The 26495-nt window shown below is 46.1% G+C and overlaps 1 protein-coding gene across 1 annotated transcript in view; it reads left to right on the top strand.

Annotated features, from left to right (window-relative positions):
• The window catches only part of VPS8 (VPS8 subunit of CORVET complex), a 75090-nt gene that overhangs the window by 31136 nt on the left and 17459 nt on the right, over positions 1-26495 (top strand). Inside the window, 20 exon segments of the mRNA XM_032119436.1 lie at positions 290-512; positions 1276-1365; positions 2500-2551; positions 2810-2852; positions 3608-3680; positions 5538-5657; positions 6197-6268; positions 8764-8883; positions 9938-9994; positions 10365-10447; positions 11748-11832; positions 12825-12923; positions 15922-16011; positions 16479-16525; positions 20434-20575; positions 21169-21258; positions 21690-21732; positions 22505-22608; positions 23648-23726; positions 25009-25091. Of these exon segments, the coding sequence (XP_031975327.1) occupies positions 290-512; positions 1276-1365; positions 2500-2551; positions 2810-2852; positions 3608-3680; positions 5538-5657; positions 6197-6268; positions 8764-8883; positions 9938-9994; positions 10365-10447; positions 11748-11832; positions 12825-12923; positions 15922-16011; positions 16479-16525; positions 20434-20575; positions 21169-21258; positions 21690-21732; positions 22505-22608; positions 23648-23726; positions 25009-25091 (1795 nt within the window).

The raw sequence follows: 26495 nt of genomic DNA, 5'->3' as shown, positions 1-26495 counted from the left end.
TGCATTGATGTGTTGAGGAAGAAAAAGTGCTTTGAACCAAGAACTGCCTTGATAGATTTTCCTATCATCATCATCATCACTTCCCTTCTAACAGCACTTTTTCTGCTGCAGCATCCATAGCTGATGTATGCTGTGTAACTCACCCCAGTACAGGAGCTGAAGAGGGCATTCAGTTCCTGAGCCTGGGAGATACAGAGAAAATGGAGTTTAATTTGGAGCCCTTGGAAAGTAGATAAGCAAGGAGATTTTAATAAAATTATTTGATAACTAAACTCTTCCTTCCTCCTAGGGATCTATTATTTAACCAGATATATGATAAGATGAGTGAGAACTCTGTAGCTAAAGGCATCTTTCTGGAGTGCTTGGAGCCATATATCTTGAGTGATAAGCTGATGGGAATCACAGCTCAAGTGATGAAAGACTTGCTGCTTCACTTCCAAGACAAGAACAGGTTGGAAAACTTGGAAGCCTGCATTGTGCATATGGATATCACCAGTTTAGACATACAGCAGGTGAGTGGTTGTGTTGCATACTGTATTGAGCTCCTCTGAATAAATCAGCAGTTACAACATCTTGTGCTTCTAAGCACAGCATCGCATGTGGGCTTTCCCTGTGTCCCTGGGATTTGATCCCTGGGATCAAATTCAGTGAATTGGGAATTGTACAGTGTGGCTGTGTTTTGCTCCCCCAGTTTGTGTCTTGGCTTAGGTTAATGCATCAGCAGCTGAATGTGGTGGAAAATCCATCCTTAAGGATTGTTCCCAATCACTCTTTCACATTTTGAGTGCCTTACCTGACATCAAAGGCTGCAGGAGCACAGAAAGCTGGAGCTGTTTGTGTCAGCTTGGGTACTTGCTTTTGCACAACCATTAGTGGAGCAGGGGGTGTTCCTGCTCAGCAGTCCTGTTTCCTGATGGCATGGCTTTCCATTTCAAGGGTGAAGCTGCTTGGAAACTTGATGTTGTAATTCACTAACCGAACCACACTACTGCAAGCAAGGTTTTTTAAGGAACTGGATTTTAAAAATTTCGTCTTTAACCTCCTATGAATGTTAGAACCTAGGCAGACACATTCCATGCTTGCTGCGTGAGCAATAAGTTGGACAGTCCTTTGGGGGTTTGGGGTCTTTGCAGAGGCTGGTTCTTGAAGTGGAAATTCTCATTCTGCTTTAAATGGTACTCTTGGATGATGAAGTGCGAGGACAGGGCCTGGGGAGTGAGAGAACTGTGAGCTAAGAGCAGCTGTGTAGCTGCCCTGTGCTTTGCTGCCTTGCAGGTGGTTCTCCTGTGCTGGGAAAACCGCCTGTACGATGCCATGATCTACGTCTACAACAGCGGGATGAACGACTTCATCAGTCCCATGGAGGTAGGAGAGGTGCTCTTGCAGGAGGGTTGCTGGGGTGTGCAGCATGCATTCTTCCTGAGGAGCAGCATTTCAAACCCAAAGCCTTATCTTACTCTCTGTATTCTGTGTTCTTGCTCATTTCCCTTTCAAGGGGGAAATCATGTGTGATATGTGCAGTTTATTTGACTGGATGCAACAGAGAGAAGTAGTTTGTAACTACTGTGCTTTAGAACACCAAATTCCCTGCTGAGGCAGAAATCCTCTGCAAAGTTAGGGCAGGAAATATAGTCATGTTAATAAAATATAAAGGAAAAGCAGCAGAAGATAATAATGTGATCATTTAAGGAGGCTGCGTGTACACAATTCATACAAAAGGCCAGAAACAGCCCTTGCTCGAGACAGGCCCTGTTCTGAGCACTTGGGAGACATCTCTCAGCAGGAAGCACAGGACTCACTGTAAGGCTCTCTCTGGAGGCCCTGTTGATTCTGCTGGTTATCCTGGAGATGTGCCTATGGCTCTATAACCCCAGCGTGTTTCACCATGGAAGCACTGCTGGTGTTTTCTCAGTAGTGCTGAAATAGAGAGCTGGGACCATTGGAATGGGAAAATCTTCACCTTCCCGAGTTTTAGCAGCTGTAATCTCAGTGGATTTTTCTCAGGAGGGAGGCTCTTTAGGCAGTCGTGATTTTAAAAAGGCCTTCCGGAAACTGAGCAGTAGCTGTAGGAGTACAAATAACTTTGCTTTCTAGAGGCAAGTGTTTAGACAAGTCCTCATTCTACGTGCCCAAACTAGGCTCTGGTAACCCTGCTGGGTGGGCTGAAGGTTTGTTTAGTGGCAGGAGATACAGGAACAGGATGTGGGGCAGGTGGGTTGTGCTCTGACTGACTTCTGAGACTGCTGAACATTGCTTTGCTTTAGTGTGGCCTGTGCTCAGGGTTAGAGCTGATGGAATTAAAGCTGTTTTTTCATAACACCAGTTGTAAAAAGCATCTTTTACCATGTCTTGAAGTTCTCTGTGCCTTTTTAATTAAAAGACGTGGTGATAAAGAGTTTCTGTGGGGAGACACCCCCCTGATCTCTGCTTTAAAACCACACAGGTTCTTTGCTTTGAGCTTTTCCAGCTGCTTGAGCACTGCCTTCTTTCTTGTTACAGAAGCTGTTTAAAGTCATTGCTCCTCCACTGAATGCTGGGAAGTCTCTCACAGGTACAGAATTCTTTCCCTTTGAGGGTTTTTAGTTTTGATACTTGGTATTTTGAGTATCCGTAGTCACTTCCAACAAAGAGATGCAAAAAGGGAACACATACCCAATACAAGGGTCTTGGAGAACAGAAGTGTTCTGGTACTATTTACTGTGTGTAAAGCTGCTCAACTTTGTATGATAAACTCTGTGTGTGGCAGAAGAATTGCATCTCTGTCTCTTGTCTTGTGAAGAAAGGGTGACAAATAATTTTTGTTTTGTAGATGAGCAGGTGGTGATGGGTAACAAGCTGCTTGTATATATAAGGTAAGGTCCTTCAGAAAGTGTGAGGTGTTGCCTAGTGGTGGCACCAGATTTTAAACTTGCTATAGTTGCAGAACCTTATTGGGAGGTTCAGGTTCTGAGAGATTGTGTAAAGTAGCAGTGGGTACTCACTGCAGCTCACTTAAATTTACCCTCCCTTGTTGCACGTGGTGTGTGTGAATGGGAGGGATCAAGTTGGAGGCTTAGAGCCCAAGTTACTGCTGATGTACGTTTTTAATTTCACAATTTGGCTGGAGTGAGTTTTGTTGTGTGTGAGACACAGCTCCTTGAGCAAGGGCTCTGTAGCCTCATGTTTTGTAGCATGTTCTGGCCCTTTCTGCCCTGCCTTTTGGGATAGCTGTGCTCAGCTGCTCCTTGCTGTGTTCCCTGTCATTCGCAGGAGCTTGCACAGGAGGGATTCATTAGTGAATTCCTCTTTCTGGAATCTATGCAAGATTGTGAAGTTAGCTTCTGCATTACTTGAGCTTCTTAGAATTGATAATTTTGTGAGAGATACCGAGTTTTCCCATTACTTTCCTGCTGTGGAATGACATCCCCTGCATGCAAATTCATGCAGTGTGTTGGCTCAGTGTGTATTAGCAGCAGTGCTGCCTGGGATGCTTCTTGCTTTCATGATTTACAAAATAAATTGGTTTGCCTTGTGTTAAGGGCATCCTGAAAATAAGTCAAAAATGAACAGTTCTCAATCTCTTTAATGTCAGGGTGTATGAAAATGCCTTTCCCCTCCTTTTCTGTAGCTGCTGCTTGGCAGGCCGTGCATATCCATTGGGTGATATTCCTGAAGATCTGGTGCCTTTGGTGAAAAATCAGGTGAGAAACCTCTTGGAAGGCAACTTGCCATACAAGGCTTTTTGAAGAAGCTGCATATGTCTTGTCTCATGGGTTTCCAAGGGAACATTGTTATCAGTCTGATAACTATCCGTGTGATATGAGTGTATCCTACTGTAATGACAAAATCAGCTTTTAATGGATGAAATCAAACAGTTGTTGTTGCCTGAACATTTAAACTTAATATTTTTCTTTTAGCTGTAAATTGAGGTGTGGGAACACAGAGTTCTCAGTGATTGGGTTTTTTGCCTTATTCTTTACCACAGTTACCAGAAATGTGTAACTGTTTCTTCTTTGTAAACTTAATGTGTCAAATATGGGAGGGTCTTCCCCGTTTTCAGATGCACCTGACGGGAGAAATGTCTCTAAGTAGCTCTTGGTTGTAGGTTTCTTCAGGGCTTTTGACCCCCCTGGACTAATCTGACAATTTCTTGAAACAGAGGATGTTCCTGATCATCGTATTTGTGCTCACAAAACTTCTTCCTGAGTTTCTGGCTGGTTTTACCACAAATGTTTTTTTGGTGTTTTTAGCATTTCACTTCAGTTTCAGGGTTCCAGTGAGACGAAGTGCTTTTTCTTTTGCACTTTCTCTTTGCAGTACAATGGACCAGCTGTTTTTTGAATGAGGGGTGGGTTTTTGTTTGTGGTTTTTCTGTGTTTGGGATTTTTTTCCTAACCCAGAACTTGTAGCTGTACGTGTGTGGTAGCTCTGGGTTCCTGCAGCCCCTTTCCTCAGTGGCTGTGCAGACAAAGGGGAGTCCACTCCCCTTTGCTGGGCCAAGCACTGGCTGTTGTCCTCTCCCAGGGTTGTTGGGATGTCCCCTGCTCAGGCTCTGAGGGGAAGCAGGAGCCCAGTCAGCAGCAGCAGCTCTGGGAAGAGCCTTCAGCCTCTCCTTTCTGTGATTCCTGGTGGTGTTCCTGAGAGCTGGGCTAAAGTAACACCTTTTTGTCTGGTGGGTTGGTTTTGTTTTCTTAAGCATTCCTAGCTGCCAGATTGGGATCAAGGAGGCCGGCAGGGAAGGTGTGGATCTGAAAGGCAAGCTGCTAATTCCTGCTGGATTCACTGCCACTGTGCTGACAGAAAATTAACTCAGAATAGGAGTAAATGAGGGAACATGCCACTTGCTGAGGATGGCTGGGAGAGCACATGACCTGTCAGTTGTCCGTGGGATGCCAGTGTGTACCCAACACATAGTCCCGAGTGCTGCTCCAGCCTGGAGCCGCCTGCTCCCTTCCTGCTGGCAGCCAGCTCTGCTGTGAGCCTGGGTGAGACACCTGCAGCTGGCTCTGCTCTCTTGGTTCCCTGGACACCTCTGTCAGGGGCTCAGTAAAAGGAGTTTATTTTGGAAGATGCCCTCAAAATTCATGAACTGCAAAGTCAGTGGAAGAGACAGAGTTGAAAAGCACCTCAGTGAGTCAGTGCAGTGCCAAAAGCTTTGTGCCTCACAGTGAGGGGGCAGATTGACTGGCTCTTCCCAAGTGAACTGCTGACAAGGAGAGGAGCTGTGCCCTGGATAAGGAGGAGTTGCACAGCTTCCCAGGAAAGCTGCCAGGAAGGGGAGGGAGTTTTCTAATTTCACACACTTCTGTCTGCAAGTATAAATAAGCCTTTATTTTTGTTTGATCTTAAATTTTGATTGATCTTAAATTGGTTGGTGAGTGTAAGGAGGGGATTTTTTTCCTGCTGACAAGCAACAGAAAACACCACTCAAACAAGAACTGATGGACTCCTAAGGGGCTTTAAAGCTGAAGTGCAAAGCAGGTAACAGTGCTGCTTTCCCACACACTTCAGATTTATCTGAAATCCATAGGAAATCTTTGCTTGCCTTGTCCGTGCAGGTGTTTGAGTTTCTGATCCGGCTGCACTCCTCTGAGGGCTCTGTGGATGAGGAGGTGTATCCCTACGTTCGGACCCTGCTGCACTTCGACACGCGGGAATTCCTCAATGTGCTGGCTCTGGTAAGAGACGCTGGCTTTGAGAGGAAAATGCAGGGCCAGTTCTGCCATCATCAGTGAGGTTCCTGTCAATAAATCCATGCTTTAGCTAAACCAGGAGTTCCTGACTTGGGGCAGGAACAGTTCTGGTGGTTGTTCTGTAAGATATCAGAGGGAATCATAGTAGTCCTTTGTGGCCTTAAATACAGAGTGATGAACATGACATTACACATGTCTGCTGGCAACAGAGGCTGTCTTTAAAACAGAGGTAAAATGAGAATAATGTATTTGTAAAGAGTGTTCTAGTACCTACCTCTGTCTCGTGCATGGAGATCTGTCTTTCTTATTTTCCAAATTTCTAGAATTTCCTATGTCTGTTTGGACCCATTGCTTTAACCTGAATGTGTAAAAACCATTTTGGTAGTTACAAAAGAGCAAATTATATCTTGGGACCTGCTGTTTAGGGATATGCAGAGAAAGGACTTAAACCAGCATTGTCTGCTTTCTGTTTGCTATTATTCTGAGGGATTGTGCTCAAGGTGTCAGTGTTTTGCCTCTTACAGACTTTTGAAGACTTTAAGAATGACAAGCAAGCTGTGGAGTATCAACAGAGAATTGTGGACATTCTTCTGAAAGTGAGTGTGCCTAAAAATGAACTGTGTTTGTGTCTGACTGATTGTATGCAATGCTCTGCAGTGTACAGCCTGTAATCTGGAGGAGGTGTTTCCAGTCCTGCCCTGGCTGACACCTCTGAGGAGGTGCTGGGCAAGAGCATGGATTCACCTCAGCCAAAGCTGTCGGTTGGATATTCAGAAGTGATGATTCATGCCCTTCAAATATGCTGACAGAGAGATCTCCTTTCCTGTGTTTTCCTTTGGCTCTCCTTTCCTGGGTGATACTTTGTCAAATTTCTCATCTCTGCAGCGTTAAGCTTATTTTTATCTGCTTCTCATTGGATCTACTCCCTGATTCCTTCTGAGCAGGTAAAAAGGTCCCAGATCTAAGGGATCCCAGGCCTTTCAGATCCTGTACTTGGCAGGGTGCCACTGCCTTTCTGCTGAATCCCTGCTCCCCGTGCCTGTAAACGCTGTGTTTGGGATGCAGCATTTCCAGGATGACAGGCCTGTCTTTAGTTTAGGAGGGAAGAGGAATGTCAGTTATCAGCCCGGTGCTCTGGAAATCACTTGTCATCCCCAGCCCCTGTTCCCAACAATGGATGTTCCCATTAAAAGCTCTCGCTGCCAAGCGCCATTTGCTTTCCCCTCCAAGCTGTCACCATTAATCATGAGTGACTCTGCTTGGAAGCTGTTTATGTATAAACATACCATAAGGAGCATTTCCCTGTCCCTGTCATCACTGATAGATGAGACAAGGGCACAGTGAGAGACTCGGGTGGCAGTGCTGCTGCAGTGGGCAGTGACATTGCTTGCCACTGTGAGGGGTTTTGTGAGCCTGCCCAAGCAGGACGTGGCTCTGAGGGGTATTTTAGCTCTGTGCTGGCTCAGCCCCTCTGGTTTGTGTCCTGAGCTGCTGTCAGCAGGAGGTGGCACACTGCAGCCATGTTCCAGAGCTGCTGGGGATGTGTTCCTGTCATGGCACCAACAGCAGTAGGGCTGCAGCGTTGCATCTTCAGGCAAACAGTGTGGTGTTACGAGAACTGCCAGTCTGAAATCTGCTGTCCTTTTGGAAAAAAATTAAAAGCTCTTGGAACTTTCAATTTAAATTTGCCATTAGCAGTAAAGGAACACCTAGGAAATAGCTGGGCTTTTGAAATAGTTTGGTGAATGCAGACATGCTGCTAATGCCAATCAAAACCTTGCCAAATGTATCATCCATGTGGCTGGCCTGCAGCCTCTGGAAGGTTGCTCTGTTCCAGGGGTGTAGTATTTTCACCTTCACATAGACTGACAAGGACCCAGTTTGTGAAAAACAAAGCTAAAATTAATAAAACACTCCAGATAGTTCAGTGAATTATATTTTAATGGTGTTAGGTAATGCTGTTCTGACTAAGGTCCTGTACGAAGTAGCATTTCTAGACAGAAAATTAAGACTATGAAAGAGTGATTACGTTGGCTGGTGTTTCAAGCAGAGCTCTGCTTGATTCTCTAATGTGTCTGGCCTGCCTGCCTCAGTTGTGTCACATAACCATTAGCATCTCGTGGGGGTCTGGAGCTCTGGGTCACTTGAAGAAATCAATTGACTCCTGCCAGCTCCGACTGAATGAGGTTGTAAGCTGTGAGCTGCTCCATGGCAAGGCTTTGCTACAGCAGTTCTTAGATCCTAGCTGACAGAATTTTCCAGGTGATGGATTTCCTCCCAACTAAACACACTGCTTTTAGAAGAGACTCTCCAAAAAGGGGCATTTCACTTTCACTTTGGGTTTAGGATTTTTTTAGAAGCAGGAGACACCAAGTCAGGACACATCAGGCTCGTGTTTTATACGCCACCCAGGTGAAAAGCACTTCTTGGGTTTCCAATCCCTTTTGTAGTGATTCTTAGATACTCCTTTTTTTCTGTAATTTCAAGTCAGCACAGCCAGAAGTTTCTCTAAATATTATTAGACTAACAGCTAATTCAATGTGAGAAAAGCTTTTCCCCAAACCTGCAGTCATTTCTTAGCTATTAGAGGAGTTCTTTGCATGCCACAGTTGAAGTGGTGAGTGCCTGGGGCTTGAAATGAGGTGTTTGGGGGTTTTTCTTCTATAATAATTATACTTTAACAATGTGACATTTCTCTGCTCAGAAGCTGTTCCATGTCCCATGATCAACACATGCTACAGAGGTGGAGATAAATGTGGGTTTGGAGCCTCTTCACACCTGAGAGGCAGGGACATGCAAGAATTCTTTCCTTGAGTTTATGGCAGAGAGGTGGAGCCTCTTCAGCTTTGGGACAGAAGTGCTTTAGCAAGGACACATCCACTGTCTGTGTCTTCAGGTGACACAGCTGCATGCTGGGGAAGGGGACTTGTGTTTGACCTTCAGGATGGACTAACGCCAGGAAGTGTCTGGGGTAGGAGGAGACACGATGGCTCACAGGGATTTGTCCTTGTCCCAGTTACTTTCCCAAAGGCAGTTGCAGAATCAATCCGTTGTGGGTTTATTTTTCCCTTTTCTCTCCAACATTTCTCAGGTCATGGTGGAGAATTCTGACTTCACCCCATCCCAGGTTGGCTGTCTCTTTACCTTTCTTGCCCGGCAGCTCGCCAAGCCCAACAACACCTTGTTTGTCAACAGGACACTGTTTGACCAGGCAAGTATTCCTGAGTGTGTGTGGCATTCCAAGCAGGATGCCCCACTGTAGACTGGAGCAGGTCTGGAGGTACAGGTGGCACCTTGCTGGGCTATTGCTGTGGTTTCCCAGGAGCAGAGTAGGACAGATTGTGGAAGCACAGTACACTGTGTTTCAGCTTGGCTGGAACTGCAGGAGAAGCAGCATCACATCCTAGGAAGTGTTCAAGGCCAGGTTGCATGAAGCTCTGAGCAATCTGGTGTGGTGGAAGGTGTCCCTGCCCATGGCTGAGGGGTGGAACTGGATGGGCATTAAGGTTCTTTCCAGCCCAAGCCAGTCTGGGATAAGGGGTGTCAACTAAAATTACATTAGTGAGCTTACAGAGCACTGTACCTTTCATTTTTAGTTCAGGTGGCCACTACCTTCTCTGCTGTTTGAAAAAGTCATTTACACCAATGCATGTCCAAAGCTTGCCTGAGTTAACTTTGTGTCCCAGCTTAGGTCCCAGAAATTCCTGGGACTGAGGAGGAGGCTTCACTGGCTACAGCAGTTGTACTGTGATGACAATAGGGATGTATGAGCACTAATAAAAATGAATTAGAATATATATGTCCTTTGTCCTAATTTAAGACTGAACAACTCTGTGGAGGCTAAACAGATTTGGGTGAAACACTTTCACTCCACATATATTAAATTTTATGAATCACATAACTTCCTGTTTTCCTGGTGAGATGGCACAGTCCAAGAGAGAGGGTCAGTGTAGTGGTGCCAGCTGTTTGTGTGTAGTCCAAAGCACAAACATGGGGTTCCCTGAGTTCTTCTATATTTCCTGGCTTCCCTAAAGTTTGGTTCTAGATCCTGGTGCAGAGTCCTGTGTTTCCCTCCCAGGAGTCTTTCTGCAGTTCTCTGCTGTTCCAGTATTCCCAGCTTGGTTCCAAGAGCAGGTGCACTCCGATGGCCCCGTTGTGTGGTGGTTTGCTGTTGCCACTGCTGGTGCTCAGGGTGTGCTGGTCAGTTTGTGCTCCTGGCTGTGCCAGCCAGGCCTGGCTCACACCATCCTCTGCCCCTGGCACAGGTGCTGGAGTTCCTGTGCAGCCCAGATGACGACTCCCGGCATTCCGAGAGGCAGCAGGTAAGAGCCTTCCAGGGAACTCTCCTTGGAGCACCAGGCAAGGCCAGGCTGTGGAGCAGAGTTTGGCCTCGGGAGTGGGCAGTGGGCTTTGGCTCACATACCAGAGGCAGGGGCTTGGGAATATTGGGCAGTGCTGGGCACAGCAGGAGGGAAGGATCCCACCCCAGCATTGCCTGCCAGGAGGAAGAACAGGCAGGAAAGTTCTCATTAAGCACATGACCTTCCTAGTTAGAGGCCAATCAATTAACAAATCAGTAAAGTCAGCCCTGTGTTCTTGCCAAGTTCGATGGAGCAGGAGCAGTGTACTCGCAGTGGCACTGGCTGTTCAGCTGCTGCTGCCCTGTAAGTAACTGGCATTCAATCTCTGCAGGTCCTTCTGGAGCTGCTCCAGGCAGGAGGGATCGTGCAGTTTGAAGAGAGCCGCCTTATCCAAATGGCAGAGAAGGCCGAGTTGTGAGTTGCTGGACACAATATATAAAAACTGCCTTTAGATCTTGTGTATCATATTGAAGTACTGCCTTTAAAGCTCTTCCACAGCTCTTCTTTGCCTCCACTTTTGTTGTTTCTACTTTGCAGCTGTGCTTGGGGTTATTTTCCCTGTGCATTCACAGTATGCTTCATTTAAGATGTTCATGTTTAGTTCCAGACTTTCTTTCCTGGGTGTTCTTAGAGAAAGCATAAAGAAAAGAGGGGGTAGAGCTGTGGAAACCCTTCAGGAGAAACCCTGTGGGACTTGATGAGTTTTGACATTGCCTATCCTAGAGCCCAGGCTGTGTTCAGAGGTACAGCTGTATACTGGAAAGCTCTACCCCTGGCAGATGGAGATGCCTCGTTGGGGTGAGACCCACAGGTGGATTTAAAAGCATGAAGGGGTCTGGAGCCACCCCCATGGTACTCAATTTAGAATTGAGTAGGAGAGACAAAAACAGTATCTGGAAAGGCTAAAAATTTCCAGCATCTCCTTTAGATGCTTTATGATTCCAGAAAGAGTTTGTTATGCCAGAACAGAGCCAGCCAGGGAGAGCATCTTCATCCAGGCAGTGAGTTTGGGTGTTTCATGAATGAATCCCCCATGCTACAGAGGACCAGAGGGAGAGCAGTGGGGGGTGTGCCATGCCTGCTCTCCTGTGTGTCCTAAAAGGAGTAACTCGATCAAATTTTTCACGTTCAATAAACACTCCTTTTCTCCTTGCTTTGGAGAATTTGACAGCCAGGCCCCCCCAGCTCAGCCACTTCCATCAGAGCTAAAAGGTAATATTAATTATCAGACTCTTCATTTGGTTTGCCTTAGTTACATCTGATTTTATGTAAAGTCTCAAAATATTGAAGATGTTTATTAAAATGTGAAGGCAGGAAGCTGTGTCATAACACATTGTTGGGTCATGTTCAGTGAATTTCTTCAAATTAGTGTAGTGGATTGACCTAACTTAGAGCAGAGTGTTGTGGAAACAAGGAAGATCATCTCTGACAGCAGAACTTGTGAGACCTGATTTCATTAAGGATTGTTGTCCTCTGTCCCTTGCCTCTCCCCTCAGTAACTCCAGTTTTCTCTGTTCTGGGTGATAATTTCCCAGAAGAGGGAGGTTGTTGGGCAGGTTGGCCTGGGGCTGGTACAAATGGCACTCCAGCACACTGGAGCCACCCAGCCTGTGTGCTGAAAACCCCAATGTAAGACACTTCCAAGAGCTGCCTGCCTGTTGTTCTGGCTCAGCTGAGTGGTTTTCCTGACGTGGGAAGTTTCCCTTCTTTTCAGCTATCAGATTTGTGAGTTCATGTATGAACGGCAGCTTCGCTATGACAAAATCATCGGCTGTTACCTGCGGGATCCCCTGAGGAAGGTGAGTAACCCTGGTGCTCCTGGCCTCTCTGTGTCATGGCCATGCAGCCTGTCCTGCTGGCCACAGTGACTGGGCACAGCTGCCTTGCTCTTCTAGCAGAATTACCTTAAAAATGCCCTTCACAGTTGAGGTTTCTTGGTTGTGGTCAAAGCTGTTTCTGTTTGTCTAGTGGAGAGGAGCTGATTTCTTTTTTTTTTTGAAGTCTCAGAGTTTTCCTTTATTTTTAAATGTAGTGCTAGTACATCAAACCTGAGTGCAAGGTGGGATTTACTGCAGGTGTGGCTAACTGCAGTACTTCTTTGTTTCTGCCCTTGGTCCCTACATTTCTTCCCCTGGACACAGGCTCTCTGCCCTTATTGTCTCTCTGCCATTACCTTCTGTATGTGCCTCAGCTGCATACCTGCCACAGTTTCTGAGGCATTCCCTTCCACCAACATGGGATGAGAGTCTGGCAAATGTGACCTCACCAGGTCCTTCTAAACCTACAATGCTGCATGTTGTGTGGGTGAAGGAGTCGGAAGAGAAGGTTGTGATGGTGAGGTGGTTGGAGACCATGACACAGGAGAGCACCTGAGCTGGGGCCAGTGCAGAAGAGCCTGGGGGAGAGGCCGGCATCAGGGAGGAACTCAGGAATGTGCTGGGAAAACTGAGCTACCCTCTGGCCGTGTTCTCTCTGCCTGTGCTCCTAGCTCAAACTACGTCCTGTCCTTTATCCCTGTGGGCAAGGAGACATTTCTAATAGGGGAAGAACAATTCTCTTTGACCTCAGTGCTTAACACATCAGCACCGGGTTCCTCTTGGCTCTCCTTTCCTGGCAGTTCTTCAGGAGCTCTTTAGGAGCATACAGCCTCCCTGCAGATCACTCATCCTGCCCTGCTCAGAGAGGAGTAGCCCTGAGGCCATGAGGCTGTTGGAAACACTCTCCTTTCCAAAAGCCAGCGCTGTCGGTGCTGCAGAACACACTGCAGCATTTATGGGTTTGTGCCTTGCAGGAAGAAGTTTTCAACTACATCCACAACATCCTGTCCATGCCTGGCTACAGTGCTGAGGAGAAGCAGCTGGTGTGGCAGAAAGCTTTGGACCATATAGAGGTAGGTACATCCTGCAGTATATCCTGCACCCACTGTCCCTCAGCTCCTGCTAATGGCTCTTGGATCTGCTGGCTGCTCTTCCGTAGCACAAGGGTCCAGTGCTGAGTCACAGCTGTTGAGACAGCTCTGACCTAAGCTCAGTGCTCTTACACGTTAGTGTAAGTGCCTCTCTCACATTCAGGCTGGCTTCCTTGCCTTCCTGGTTTCAAGTGCTGCTCTTTGGATAATGGAGCCTTCTCAGGGGGTGATGGGTAGCGAGTGCTGTGGAGCAGGGGAGGGATCCATTAGCAAGTGTTCATCTCCCGAGCATGCAGCAGCAGCAAGGCAGGATATGGACACTGCTGACCTCACAGGCTGTGGGGTCCAGTTCCTCATCCTGATTCCTCTCACTGATAAGTGCATTCAGCCCTGGTGCCCTGTCACTGCTAACCTGGGGGATGATGGGGTCATGACTTCTCTGTAAGACACAGGCTGCTGCTAGATTTCTCCAGCTCGTAATTTTTCCCCAGCTCGTAATTTTTCCCATGTCTTCAATTTCTGTCTGCTTCAGGGAATGGAGATGTGTTGGAAATGATTGTCCAGTCAGTAGATGTGGGGAATTTGTAATATTTCTAGTTCCTATAAAGTGCTGTCAGTCCCTGCCAGGGTGATCTGGAGATAAGCCAGGAAAATAATTCTGTCTGTAAAACAAGCCTTACAGACCACACTCCTTAGCAGAAAATGGCCACAGAATCTGTATCCTGTGAGGCAGACAAAAAGCTAATGGGCACATCTAGAGTACTTTTAGTTTCTACCAGCATCTGCAAGTAGTGCATGACTAATGAGAAAATGGACCAAGAGGGAGCCTGATTCAAAAGACAATGCACAAAGAAGCCCTGTGAATGCAGCTGTCTGACATGTGGCTCACTGAGCTCACAGCCCCTCTCCAGAGGCACTGGCAGAGCTGTGGGACTGGTTGGGATGGCTGTGCTGGGGCTGAGCAGGCCTGGCCCATGGCAGCCTCATCAGGGCAAATGGGGTTCCAGGTTGGGCAAGCTGCTGTCTGCTGTGCTGCTTCTGTGTCTGCTTCCTTCTTCTACGGCATCCCTGGTCCCCCAGAGAGCTGCTGGGCTGGTGATGGGCTCTGTGGGTCACCTTTCTTAGGTGCTGTCACTGAGATCAGCTCCCTGTTTCCTTTTGGCATCTTCTGTTTCCCAGGGTTGGTAAGCAGCATATACAATTCCATGTGGTTTAGCAGCCTGCTGGCTGCTGTGGGCTTTTGTCCTTTTCCATTGTGTTAATCCTGCTCTCAGACATTCAGGAGACTTGAAACAGTAAATAACACTTTACTGGGGTGAAGCTGTGATTTCAGCTCTTTGGACAACTGTTATTTGCTGAGATATGAATGCAGCAAGGCAGCCTCTTCAGGCAAAACTAGCAGTGTCTGGAGAGGATTTCCTGGTGATTGTATGGCAGAAAGTGGGGCTTGTGATCAGTGCCACTTCTCATTTTCCCCATCATCCCACAGCCATTGTTGCTTGAGGTTTATCTTAAAAAAATAAACTGTTCTCTTCAGTCACAGTACCGGTGTTTTTGTGCCCTCATGCCTTGTGTCAGTACTGTCCCCTCAAGGGCTGTCTGAGCAGTACCATGTTTGCAGATTGTTGGGAGAGGATGGAAACCCAAGCCCCAGACATTTTGCTGGGGGATGGGCTCTGAAGGTTGCACTGATTCCAGGCAGGGAGATTGGGCCAGCTCCCTCCAGCCTCCCAGTCCTACCTTCAGCAGCCCAGGAGACTCCCAGGAGGGGTTTGTCCAGAGAGGGAAAGAGATTAAGGCAGTCACACTGCATCCTTTCGGTGTCCCTCTGCACTGCTGTGCTTAACATCTCCTGGGTGCTTTGGATTGCCTGGGTTTGTGGGTGAAGGAGTCATGGGGATGCAGTGAAGGGCTGAGCTTGTGCAGTAAAGCTGTGGGGTCAAACACTGCAGAGCTGCTCATGGGGTGGGCACGTTTTCCTTTGGAAACCTCACCAAAGGCATCATCTGTGACAGCTCTTCCTAAAGAGCTCGTGGAATGGTTGGGCTCTTCCTTGCTTCCCTTTGCCCCAGTCTGTTGCTGGCATTGGCTGCATTCAGTGGCTGCTGTGTCTGTCTGGATGCCAAGCTACTGCTAAGGAACTTCTTCAGTTTGGGTTTTTTTCCAAATGTACATTTCTGAAAATTTTCTTTCTTTACTGCTGTAACAGTTGTTTTTGTTCAGTAAAGCAGTGTTTTCTTGGTTTTAGGTTCAGCAGGGGCTTTTGGGAAGGGTTACCAGGTGCGCAGTATTGTTTTGCAGCAGTTGCTTTTCATTTATTTGGAAGGGTGGATGCATTTAGAAGGGTTAGAAGCAAAAAGCTCATGTTGTGGGTTGTGTAAACTTGTATGATATGAAGCCTTTTAGCTCAAGCTTGGCAGAAGGCAAACCCACAGGCATCTAAAAGATTTTTGTTTCTTTCTATTACAATAAAGAAATTTCTTTTTCATGTCTGGACAGGTATCAGTTATGGTGAGCAGTTACAGGAAACTTGCTTTTAAACCTCTGATTTGTTTCAGTTCAAGCCAGTTAAACAGTTTCCATTGGACTGAGAAATTCCCAAGGGCTGGTTGTTTCCTCTTTCCTGCTGGCTCACAGTTGGCACCGGGGAATGTCCTCATTGGCAGGGGGCAAAGGCAGTTGTCTGAAAACTTGATGAATAACTTCCTCTCCTTAAGACTGAGATGGGTTCTTGGTGTGAGGAGTTTGGTGTTCTTCAAGGCCTGGTGTGTAGCAAAATCATCAACTTTCAAAAGTTTCTTTTTACCAGCTACCCTTCTTCTATTTTTCTTACATCTCTCTTCGTGCAGTGGTGTTTGTTATCCTATGTTGCATCTAGGCAAAGGTGCAGTTACAGTCTGGATGGGCTTGGTGATGCTGCATAATTATATTGCCTGTGAGATCAAAAGTAATTAATTTGGTTGTGTTTCCCTCCCCAAAGGAGCTGCTGGTGCTGAGCCCAGGTAAAGCAGCTGACTTGGCAGCCATTCACTTCAGCGAGCAGATCGAGAGCATCATCTCAAACCTGCAGGTGAGGTGTCAAACTCCATTAGTTTGGGGCTTCTGTACAGGGGGGATGTCATTCCTGGAGGAAATGATTGCTAAGAGTCATAGTGAGTTGTTGCTGTGTCAGAAAGGGAAGAAAAATAGGTGATAGTTGCTCACTGAAACAGAAGAAAAATAGGTGATAGGTGCTCACTGATAGGAATTGCTACATCTCAATTATTTGGCCTGTTTGTAGAGTTCTGGCCATAAAAATGTATCATCTCAGAGCTGCTGGTTGCAGCTTTCAGTTGGGGTTCAGTATGGCTTGAGTCCCAGAGCAGAGTTGCTGGCAGCAAACACATCCTCAGATATTTGTGCAAGACGTGCCTACAGCAGCTCCTTCAGCAGGCACCAGCTGGGAGCTGTGTTTTCTTCAGTGGATATGGTTCAGGGATCACTGCTTTACAGCACATTCTTTAAAATAACAATACTCTGTCTCCTCCTGTTGCACAGGACCAGTTCTTGCTCTTCCAGTTCCTGAGGAGTCTCCTTGATCCGAGGTATGTAGAAAATCTGCCCTTTTTACAAACTGCAGCTTGAAAACATGGATTAAAACCTATTCCTTTGAAACAGTGCATCAATATGCAGCCTAGATCAGGCTTAGGAAAGGTGGCCTGTGCCTCAGGATGTCCCAAATTGAGGAGGACAGCCCAAAAGAAGCATTGTGGGGAGTGTCCTGCAGGGGAGTCCCTGCCAGCTCCCTGCCTGGGAAGTGCTGTGGCCTCCAGTGCATGGAATGTGCTGCCTCTGGCATGTGGGTGGGAGCTTGGGCACTGCTGCTTCAGCTGCTCCAGGGGGCTGTGGAATGGTTACCCTGGGGCTGGAGCACCCATTTCTCTTCTCAGCAATGGCAGCTTCTCGTCTCATCCCACTGCTTTGGTTACTTGACCAAGGTGCCCAAGTTTAACATAAAGAGAAGAGCATTTTGGTCAACTGGCATTTTTCATTTCTGTCTTGTTGCAGAACTGCTGCCATATTTCACTGCAAGCTCCTCTTTTTAACTACTTGCTTGCTCCATCTGCTCCAGCTCTTTCAGTGCTTCGGCACTGAGTGTTCTCTTTCTGTTGAATCAGCATCAAATGCCACAAGACACTTAGAAACGCACAGCTCCAGTTGCTTTCAAGCAATTGTTAATGCAACTGAGGGAGAGATCTTGGTTTGTCAATTAGTTACAAATTAATTGTGCTTAATGAAGAGGAGGAGTAGTAAAAGGCAATATTATCTAAATCCAAGTGTCAATGTTTCAATTTTTGTTGAAGTGGAATAAAAAGCATGCTTTGGAAGCCAGAACCCGGAATTAATCAATCACCTCTTGGATTTTTTTAGCATGTAAATTAAGGGGAAAAAACCAACCAACAACCAAACCAAAACCCCAAACATATGTTTTGTTATTTCCTGAGTTTTACAGGCATGTTTGTGTGGAAGGTGTTCATTTCCACACCTCCTGTTTTCTCTGGGTCAAAACAAAATCAAAGCTGTTTTGGTTGGGTTTTATAGGAAGAAATCTGATGATTTAGTTAATAGATGATTAATTGGAAAAAAAAAAAAATGAAGTAAAGCAGAAATGAAACCCAGCTGGATGTTAAGTAGGACTTTGTTTATGCTGTGGTTTCACTTGCACCCAGTGAAGGTAGTAATTAACCTGGATTTTAATCTTATGTACAGAGTGCCTACCATAATCTCTGAGTAATAAACGTATCTAATTTCACTCTACCGTAATTAGAGCTATACAGACCCATTTCTCCTGTAGTTACCTTCTAATCACAGGCAACACGTGATGTGTTCAAGCCAGCAAGGGGAAGCAACTTTCTGCAACTCATCTTCCCCCAGGTCTGTGCTTTTCCCTCAAGGGTGATGTTCCATGTGTGCACTAGGCCACAATGGCTTTTTCTTAATAACACTCAGATCCTGAGAGCCTGTTCTCCATGCTGTGAAGTTGTTTTCTTCTGAGACCTATTGCAAGGAGCTGAACTGTATCCTGGGAGAGGCAGGGAAGGAGGGGAAATCTTGCTCTGCAGACCCTAAGTGCAGATACACCTACACTTTGTAGTATATTTATACATAAAATAGTGATTAGACTCTTCTGCAAACATCAGTCTCTTTTCATCCAATCTAAATGTTTACATGCATTTGTGAAGCAAAATTCTTGTTAAAATAAAGACTCTTAGAGCAGTAAATGAGCTTTTGAAGGTCTCAGATACAAATGATTGCTTGATCATATGGGGACAAGACTCATCGTGCTGGTCTAACTATCCGAGTTGGTGGAATTGCATTAGGGATTAATTTGGCCCATTTAATTTAGCTAGAGATTTATTTTTAAGGAGGGGGAAGGGAGGAAACAGGGTTAACAGGAATTGCCTGGGGAAATTAAAACCAAATGTCTGTATGTTTGTAGCATAAAGCAGCCCCAGGAAACAGAGAATGTAGTAGGGATTGCTCAGCTCATTAATCACAGTCTTTGCTACAAGTCCATTTTAAACTCTTGGGTTTTTTCCTCTAAAAAATCCCAACACAGGGAAGCATTGTCTGTTGGCATTTGTGTTTATATATTTTACCAACAATATTAACTTACTTAGCCACACAGTGTTCTGGGTTTATAAATGTAGTAACAGACTCCTAAACCATGAGGGTTTCTCCCAAGGCCTCTCCTCTGTGTCCAGCTGCCTGTGACACTTGCAGGGCTCCCTTGTGCCAGGTTTTGTGAGGAACCAGCTTCTCTCTTGCTTTTTGGAAAGAGTATGGCAGGGGAGATGTCAGATATGGTCATATTGGAGTGAACACAATCCTGTGGAGCTGAGCAGGACTTAGGACTGTTGATTAGTTTTAGAAATTATCAAAATCCAGCTTTCTTTCCATTGTCTCTTCTCTTTGCTTCTTGATGAAATGAATGGCTGAGGGAAGGGTGAGCTTGCTCATGAAATCATGAATACTTGGTGCCAGAGTTATTTCCAGACTTGAAGTTTGCTCTCATGCTCTAGATGCATGAGTTGCCATTTTTCCTGTCTTGGTAGACAAGAGATCATTTTAGATAGAGAGGGTTTTATTTTAGCCTACTCACAGAAAGAGGAGAGCTCCCTTGCAGGCACTGGGGGAGTGTACAGGGTGTTTGTTGTGGGAGGCAGGGATGGTGAATATTGAATTCAGGGTGTGTGTTTGGTCCTTCAAGGTCCATCCTTTGCTGTCAGAACACAATAGTTTGGGCACAGTTTTTGTGGAGCTGTGCCCATACCTTGCACACTGTGATCAGTACCTGGGTGAGGCTTTTGTTTCTGGGCATGTTGCATTTATAATCATTGTAATCACAGTAAGCTGCTCTCTTGGCTTGCTCGGGGCACAGCGTTCTCCTGGCCTTTCTTGGATGATAATGCCTTTTGTAGCTCCCAGGAAATAGAGGCTACTGGATATCAGACCTTTTCCATCCCATGGCTGTAGGGTTTGCACACTAACAGGTCTTCTCCTGCTCAGGGATTTGTGTTCAGAAAGGTAACAAAACTCAATATATGCACCCTGATCCATTTCCTTTCCTAGCAGGAACTTCAGCAGAAACCCCTGTTTCCTAGCCAGGATAAACTTCCCCTGTTTCTCTGTGTGATGCACCAGTCCTAGAACTGCCATGGGAAGTGTAACGTGCAGTGGCAGAGAGCTGCTGTTCATTTAAAGGTTGCAGGTGCTGTATCTGACTCCAGGAAAGCATCATCCTTTCTCTCCTCACTCTGAAGTCTCCTCCTTCACATTGCTCTTTTTAAAAACAAGATTAGTAGGAAACTGTGGGGACAAAGGGACATGGGCACTGCTCACAGTTCTGTTCTCTCTTCTGTTCCCCCCACGAGGAGTGAGTTTGCTTAATAATGAGCCTAAGGATTAGAAAATGGGGATGTTTCTCTAAAAGAAGTATGAGTTCCTTTTTCAATGAGGTAGATCAAAGGGATGAAACATTAAAATGTGGTAAAGGAAGTCAAAGAAGAATTTCAGGAAAAATAAGCAAAAAGCAACAAAACATTTCCTCAAACACATGCAGAGCAGGTGTGTAGGACAGACAATCAGGGTCTGAACAGAGCTCTCAGACCATCAGGCTTCATTGAAGAAATGAGGCAAATTCTTTGTGCCTCTTTGCCATGGAGTTTCTGGAGATGTGTCTGTGCTGGTCTCTTTCTTCACAGGGGTCTTTGAGAGTTTAATTTGTACTGAGGCATCAGGAGAATATGTTGTGGAACAAATGAAATGGCTGCTGAGAGACCTCCAGCACCAGTAACTAGTAGAAACAGCATAATTTTTCTCTTAAAACCAGATTTTTTTCCTTCTCTATTAAGGATAAAAGACAACGCACAGTTGAATAAGAAACTCTTCTTCCTAGCCAAATTTGTGGGCTAGAATTTGACTTGAGTCTCTTGTGCCTGTTTTATTCCAGAGAAGGCATTAACCAAGACCTGCTACACCTCCCACCCTGCATCAGTGAGCAGTTCATCGAGCTGCTCTGTCAGTACAGCCCGGACCAGGTTTTGGAGACACTCAAAGTTCTGGAATACTGCAGACTGGAGGAAACCATCCAGGTAGGAAAGGGATGTATGAGGACAGGGGCCAGGGGATGCATTCAAATCAGCTCCTACCCTTTTAAACTGCTGTAAAGATACTTTAGCTTAGGCTTGGATTAGTTCCTGGACGATCTTCCAGTCTGTTTCTAGCACACTCCGTCCCTCTGAGCTGCTAAACTGCTCTCCTGCAGCACAGGGCTGACTCTGAGTTGGCTCTCAGGGCTAATAAGAAAGGGCTGTTAGTGCTCTGAAGCTGCTGAGAAACTGCAGAGTAGAGGGTGGCTGTGTTGCTGCTAATTATGTTGGGGGTATACGAAATCACGGGCCTGGGGTTTTTGGAAAGCAACACTGCCAAAATCTGCCTTGTGCTGGGAGAGCAACTGTTCCTTCTTTGTATGGAAACTGTTGCGGTAATTTCTGAGTGCTGGTGGTGGCAATGGTGCGAGCTGAGACATAAAAGGAGATGCAGGAGAGCTGCTCAGCCTGGGTAAGGTGCCTGTGAGCACAGGCACTCCCAGCCCTGGCCATCTGCTCGGCATTGTCTCGTGGATAAACAAACACTGGCAGCTTTCTTCAGACAGACGTTTACCTTTTTTTTCCTTTCAACTCAGATAACCCAAAAACATCAGCTCCATGAGGCTTCTTCCTATTTACTGGAGAAGAAGGGAGATATCCATGGTGCCTTTTTGGTTATGCTTGAGGTACAGTACTCCCAGCTCCTGAATGTGGCATTGTTGCCATGCCATGCCATCAGTATGGTGGCCTGTGCTCAGGTTGGATGTTGTCCTTGTTCCTCAATTTGTTTCCCACTAGAGTCCAGGGAAGCATTTGCCTTCTGTCAAATACTAATAAATGGAGGTGTCTGCAGACTCAGAACATCAGTACATTTTTCTGAGAAGTCTTCAGCCATTTAGTAGATAATATATGCTGAAATTTGTTTTTCATAGCCAAAAATCATCTTTCAGCTCCTGCTTTCCCTTCCATATTTGGAAAGCTGTTTATGCCATGTTAGTTGTGCTGGGGAGGAAAATGGGGGTGAGCCTGTGCAACCACACCTTTGACAAATATTTCTATCAGGATTCTTGGGAGTAAACTCCCTAGTTGACTGTTCTGTGTCCTCTCTTTGTTTCAGCGATTGCAGAGCAAGTTGCTGATGCTTACTCAAGATGATGAAAGTAAGAGTTATCAAGTTAAATTCCATTTTCTATTAAAAACAGACAGATAAACACAAAAATGTGAAGTGCTTCTGTCTGACACCTGGTATAATGAGATTGTTGCAGGTTTCTAGGCATTGCAGTGACACTGTTCATATTTACATGGCTGTGGTAGTTATTTGGATGACACTCCCTCCCTCTCGTGTTCTGATCTCAGTAGAGACCTGGAGCACTGTGAGGGATGGTTTGTGTGTGTGGTCAGCTGCCCTGTTGGGCTTTTCCTGTTGGGACTGGTCCTCTCACTGCCTTACCAAACACATTTCCCGTGTCAGAATCCATTCAAACTCATCACTGAGCTTCAGCTGGCATTACATGGGAATAGTGATGGGAGACAGCTGGGAGTAGCTTTTTTGAAAGCAAATTTCTCAGATAAGTAAGAATGTTCTGCCCCCAGAAAATGAGCATATGCACAGATGTGCTGTTCACTAGCCCAAGGATTCATTGGCACCTAATTAAATGCAGTGCCCATAGTCATTACTTAATTGTATCCTAAACCACAGCTAAGATCTTCCTTATTGGATTAAGTGAAATGTTTTATTTGCCCAATTTATTGTGCTATTCAGGAAAAGTGCCAAAAACCAGGACTTGTCTTTATAATGTAGTTGTAAGCAGACTTTAGATGAACAGCATGGTTTTATTTTGCAGAAGGATTGATAGTTAACTTATCTAATGGGAGTTAACTTGTCTAATAGTTTTTATAATTGTAATTTGCTTTTTCCCCCCTGACACTTAGGCTCAGCTGAACCTTCCTTGCTAGAAAATATTAAAGATACTTTAATGAAAACAATTGCTCTTTGCCAGAGGAATTCACACAGTTTAGACCAGCAACAGCGAGAGGTAAGGTCATCAAAAATACGTCACTAAAATCAGCCCAGGCCTCTGTGTCTCCTGAAGCTTTGCCTCACGTGGGTCTTGCTCTCCCCCTCCCCTGGATGCTGGTATGTCCAGGCAGTTGCCATGTGCCTCTCCTTGTGTTCTTCTTGTGGTGCTTCAGGCTTTGGACCCATAAGAGAGAAATCCTCGCTCACGAGGCTGAAGCACAAAGCAAAGTTTAGGTCCGAGGGGGGAAGGGATGAGACCACAGCCTTTCCCCCTTTCCAGCCTCAGATGGAAGTTGGGCACAATTGTCAGTCAGACACTGCAGAGGCACTGTGAGCTCTGAGCCAGCTTCCTGGTGGCACCAAGCTGCTGCTGCTGTCACTGTGGCTACAGAGCCTGTTCACAGCCCCTGAACTGAGTGTCAGCCTGGGCTCTGGGGGGGAGGCCATGCAGCTGCCTTGAGCTCTTGCAGAGAGAGCTGGCTTTGCCCATCTTGCATTTCCATTTTGCCCATACCAGTGACACAAAGGCATCTTTAGTCCTATGATTCTGCATAATTTGTGTAATTTCTGAACTCAGAGCAGAGAATGTTGTTCCCATGTCTGAGGAGGTGGCATGGCTGAAAGCCAAGAACTCTGTAATTTCTTCACGAGCACTGCCCAGTGTGAGAGGTGACCTGCTCCATTTCATCCCTGCAATGGTGTCACTGTACAACGGATAGGGAGAGAATTTAGATGTCTTTTCCCATTTGGGATCCATTTCCTGTGCTACCCACTCTGTGAGCTGTCTCTGCCCTGGAGAGTTTGCCTCTCACATGGAGAAGCAGTTGGGGACTGAAGGAAGCAAGCACAGGTTGTTGTGACAATTGCAGTGCAGTGCTTTGCTCTGAGGTTACTTTGCCATGTTTCAGCTCTGTCCCACTGCAGTCATCAGAAATGCAGTTCTGTTCTCAGAATGTGGAAGTGAGTCTTGGCCAGTGGCTTCTCACGTTGTTCACAGCTCATTTTTAGCACTGCCCTGTTCTTACTGGTTCTTTCCTCACCTTCAATGATTCCAGGCCCTGTGGTTTCCCCTGCTGGAGGCCATGATGTCCCCACAGAAATCCTCTGGTTCGTCGCAGTGTCCATACTCTGAATGTGAGTACTTTGGCATTTGTGGCCCCAGATATAAAAAAATATCAAAAGTTGTGTGCTGTCTCTCTCCTCTGATGAATGAATAGAAGAAAAGCAGTTTTGTGACTCCATTCCTAAATATCCTGCTCCCTGACCTGCAGGGAGCTCAGGCTGGGTGTTTGGTAGGCTGCAGCTGTCAGGTAGATAAGGTTTTTTTCATTTACTTTGTTTTGAAAGCCTACCACAGGCTGTGCTAATAAGTTGGTTGCACTGAGGATGGTCTCTGAAAGAGCCAAGGTGCACAGTGTGTACAAAGGCTTTGTAGGTTGCAGTGAGCACTTGGGGAACTCCTGATGTAGTACACTGACACTGTGCATGCCCAGCCCTTCTGTGCACCTCTGCCTGCACCTGTCTGCCATATATAAAATCAGTAGGACTTGAGTACACCAGCTAAATTCTCTACTCCACTTCTGAGTCAGCAGCACACCTCAAACAGCAGCCTCCCTTTGTGGGAGAGATAAGAGTAGTTAAAAAGGGGCTTAGATGCTTTGGTCTTGGCAGTCCCCAGCACAGGAAGGACGTGGAGCTGCTGGAGAGAGCCTGGAGGAGGTACCAAGGTGATCAGAGGATGGAGCAGCTCTGCTGGGAGGAAAGGCTGGGAGAGTTGGGTTAGATGGGATGCTGGGAAGAAATTCTTCCCTGTGGGGGTGCTGAGGCCCTGGCACAGGGTGCCCAGAGCAGCTGTGGCTGCCCCTGGATCCCTGGAAGTGTCCAAGGCCAGGCTGGACGGGGCTTGGAGCACCCTGGGATAGTGAACGGTGTCCCTGCCCATGGACTGGATGAGCTTTAAGGTCCCTTCCGACCCAAACTACTCTGGGATTCTCTGACTAATGTCTTTTGCTCCATCCCAGACCTGTGCTAAGGATCTAGGAACAAGTTTTGTGCAAAGGTCAACACTGGGAAGTTTTAGAGTCTGTGGGCAATAACACAGACAAGGATCCAAACTGGGTTTGGTAGTGATAGGAAAGTGGATGGGGGTGGTACCAAGTAAGTCAAAGTGTGGGTGTTTACTGTAGGGGGTGTGGAAAGGAATGCAGAGGTATTGTGGGATCAAAACCTTGTAAACACCCTTTTGCTGCAAAAAAGCTGTGTGCTTAGTGTAGTATGTGCGGGAGAAGAAACGTAAAAGCTATTTTCAAACCAGAAAACATGACCTGAAATAAAACACTCTTTATCTGTAAGACTGATCTCTCTTTACTCCTGGAATCCTAATGAACTACTGTGGCTGTTGTGTTTGACATTCCAGCTTTGAAGAGTTTGACAATGCAAGTGCTGAACAACATGGCTGCATTTATTGCTCTTCCTTCAATCCTGCAGAGAATTCTCCAGGTGAGTTCCTGAAGAGAAGGTTTCACCAAGCTGTGCCACTGGTTATTGGGAAAATGTATTCCCAGGTCATTAGAAATCAGATCAGCTAATTGTCTGTTCAGTGTTTCAGTAAAAGTTCTGTTGGTGAGACATAAGGTGTAAAAGCTGATAGAATTATCTGGGGAGACGTGTGGGAGCACACAGATCTGTGAGAAGGTAATCGAAGTAATTCCTGCAAACCACATAAAATACTATCTCAAAGGTTGCAACTACTTGGAACTGAAACTTGGCAGGTTTAGGGGCAAAGCCACAATGAATTTCCCAAAACTTGGCACTAAATTTGTTGAAGCCCTCTGGGATGGGCTGTTGTGAAGACACTACAGCAAAGTGTGTAGGCTTTTGCAGAAAGATCATGATTGGGTCCAAAATGTTATTGATGGTGCAATATTATTTTAGAGATGCAGTTAGTGAGTAGCAAACTTGCAGAAGAGCTGATTTTAAGCAGAGCTTTGGGTTGAGAGATCACAAGCGACTATAATTTGTTAATTTGCAAAACAGATGAAAGCTGATGTTGGAATTTGATAACAAACCTTGAGAAATGCAGAAAAGGAATTAGAAGAATTGTCTGTGTTGTGGAGTGGAACAATTGAAGGGTTGAGTGTTGAAACACTGTTGAGGGTTTCTGTTCCAGGTGAGAGAGGAAAAGGGCTTACAGGCACTACAGGGTGAACACACACCTCTAGCAACCTCTTGGTTTGATCTTAATAATATGCACAGTCCTGGATTTTGAACAAACTCATAAGATAGCAAAGCACGATGTAAGAGAGTGGATAAAAAGCATGTTCAAATGAACTGTGGTTTTATCAAAGATAGGAAGTGTCAAGCAAACCTCATGGCTCTTCAGTAACTTATTTAGTCTACTTTTAGCTGAGGTTTTGGTATAATTTCCTGTTGGGCTTTGTTTGATGTTTAATGTAGGCAGGAAACGATGGAGAAGCTGTGAGTGAGTGGAAGGCTGCCAGGGAAGGGAGGCTTCCCTGGGTTGTGCTGAGAACTGCCAGGATGGGGTGGGAGTCAAAGCAGTGACCACTGTGCAGATAACACAGCTGGCAGGTGTGACAGTGTGGAGGAAGATGCTGTTCTCCTTTGGGATGAAGGGACACTTTGTTGATGGCAATCTTCACATATTTCATTCTATTTCTCTTCTGGTGGACTCTTTAGCAGCAATAGAAAATCCTTGTTCCAGGGGCTGGCACTGATGTCCTGGAGGCAGCAGGGGAGTGAAATGTCTTTGTCTGTTGTAGAGGGAAGTGGATGGTGTGATGGCTCTGCTGGGGAGGCTGAGGGGATGCTACATCAGGTGGAGTGCTTTACTGAGGACAGAAATGGGTCAGGCATCACTGAGAGCAGCATGTGGAGCTCTGG

Source organism: Corvus moneduloides, chromosome 10, assembly GCF_009650955.1.
Source record: "Corvus moneduloides isolate bCorMon1 chromosome 10, bCorMon1.pri, whole genome shotgun sequence".
NCBI classification, from domain to species: Eukaryota; Metazoa; Chordata; class Aves; order Passeriformes; family Corvidae; genus Corvus; species Corvus moneduloides.
Note: the sequence above shows the minus strand (reverse complement) of the source record. Positions and strands in the feature narration are given on the sequence as shown.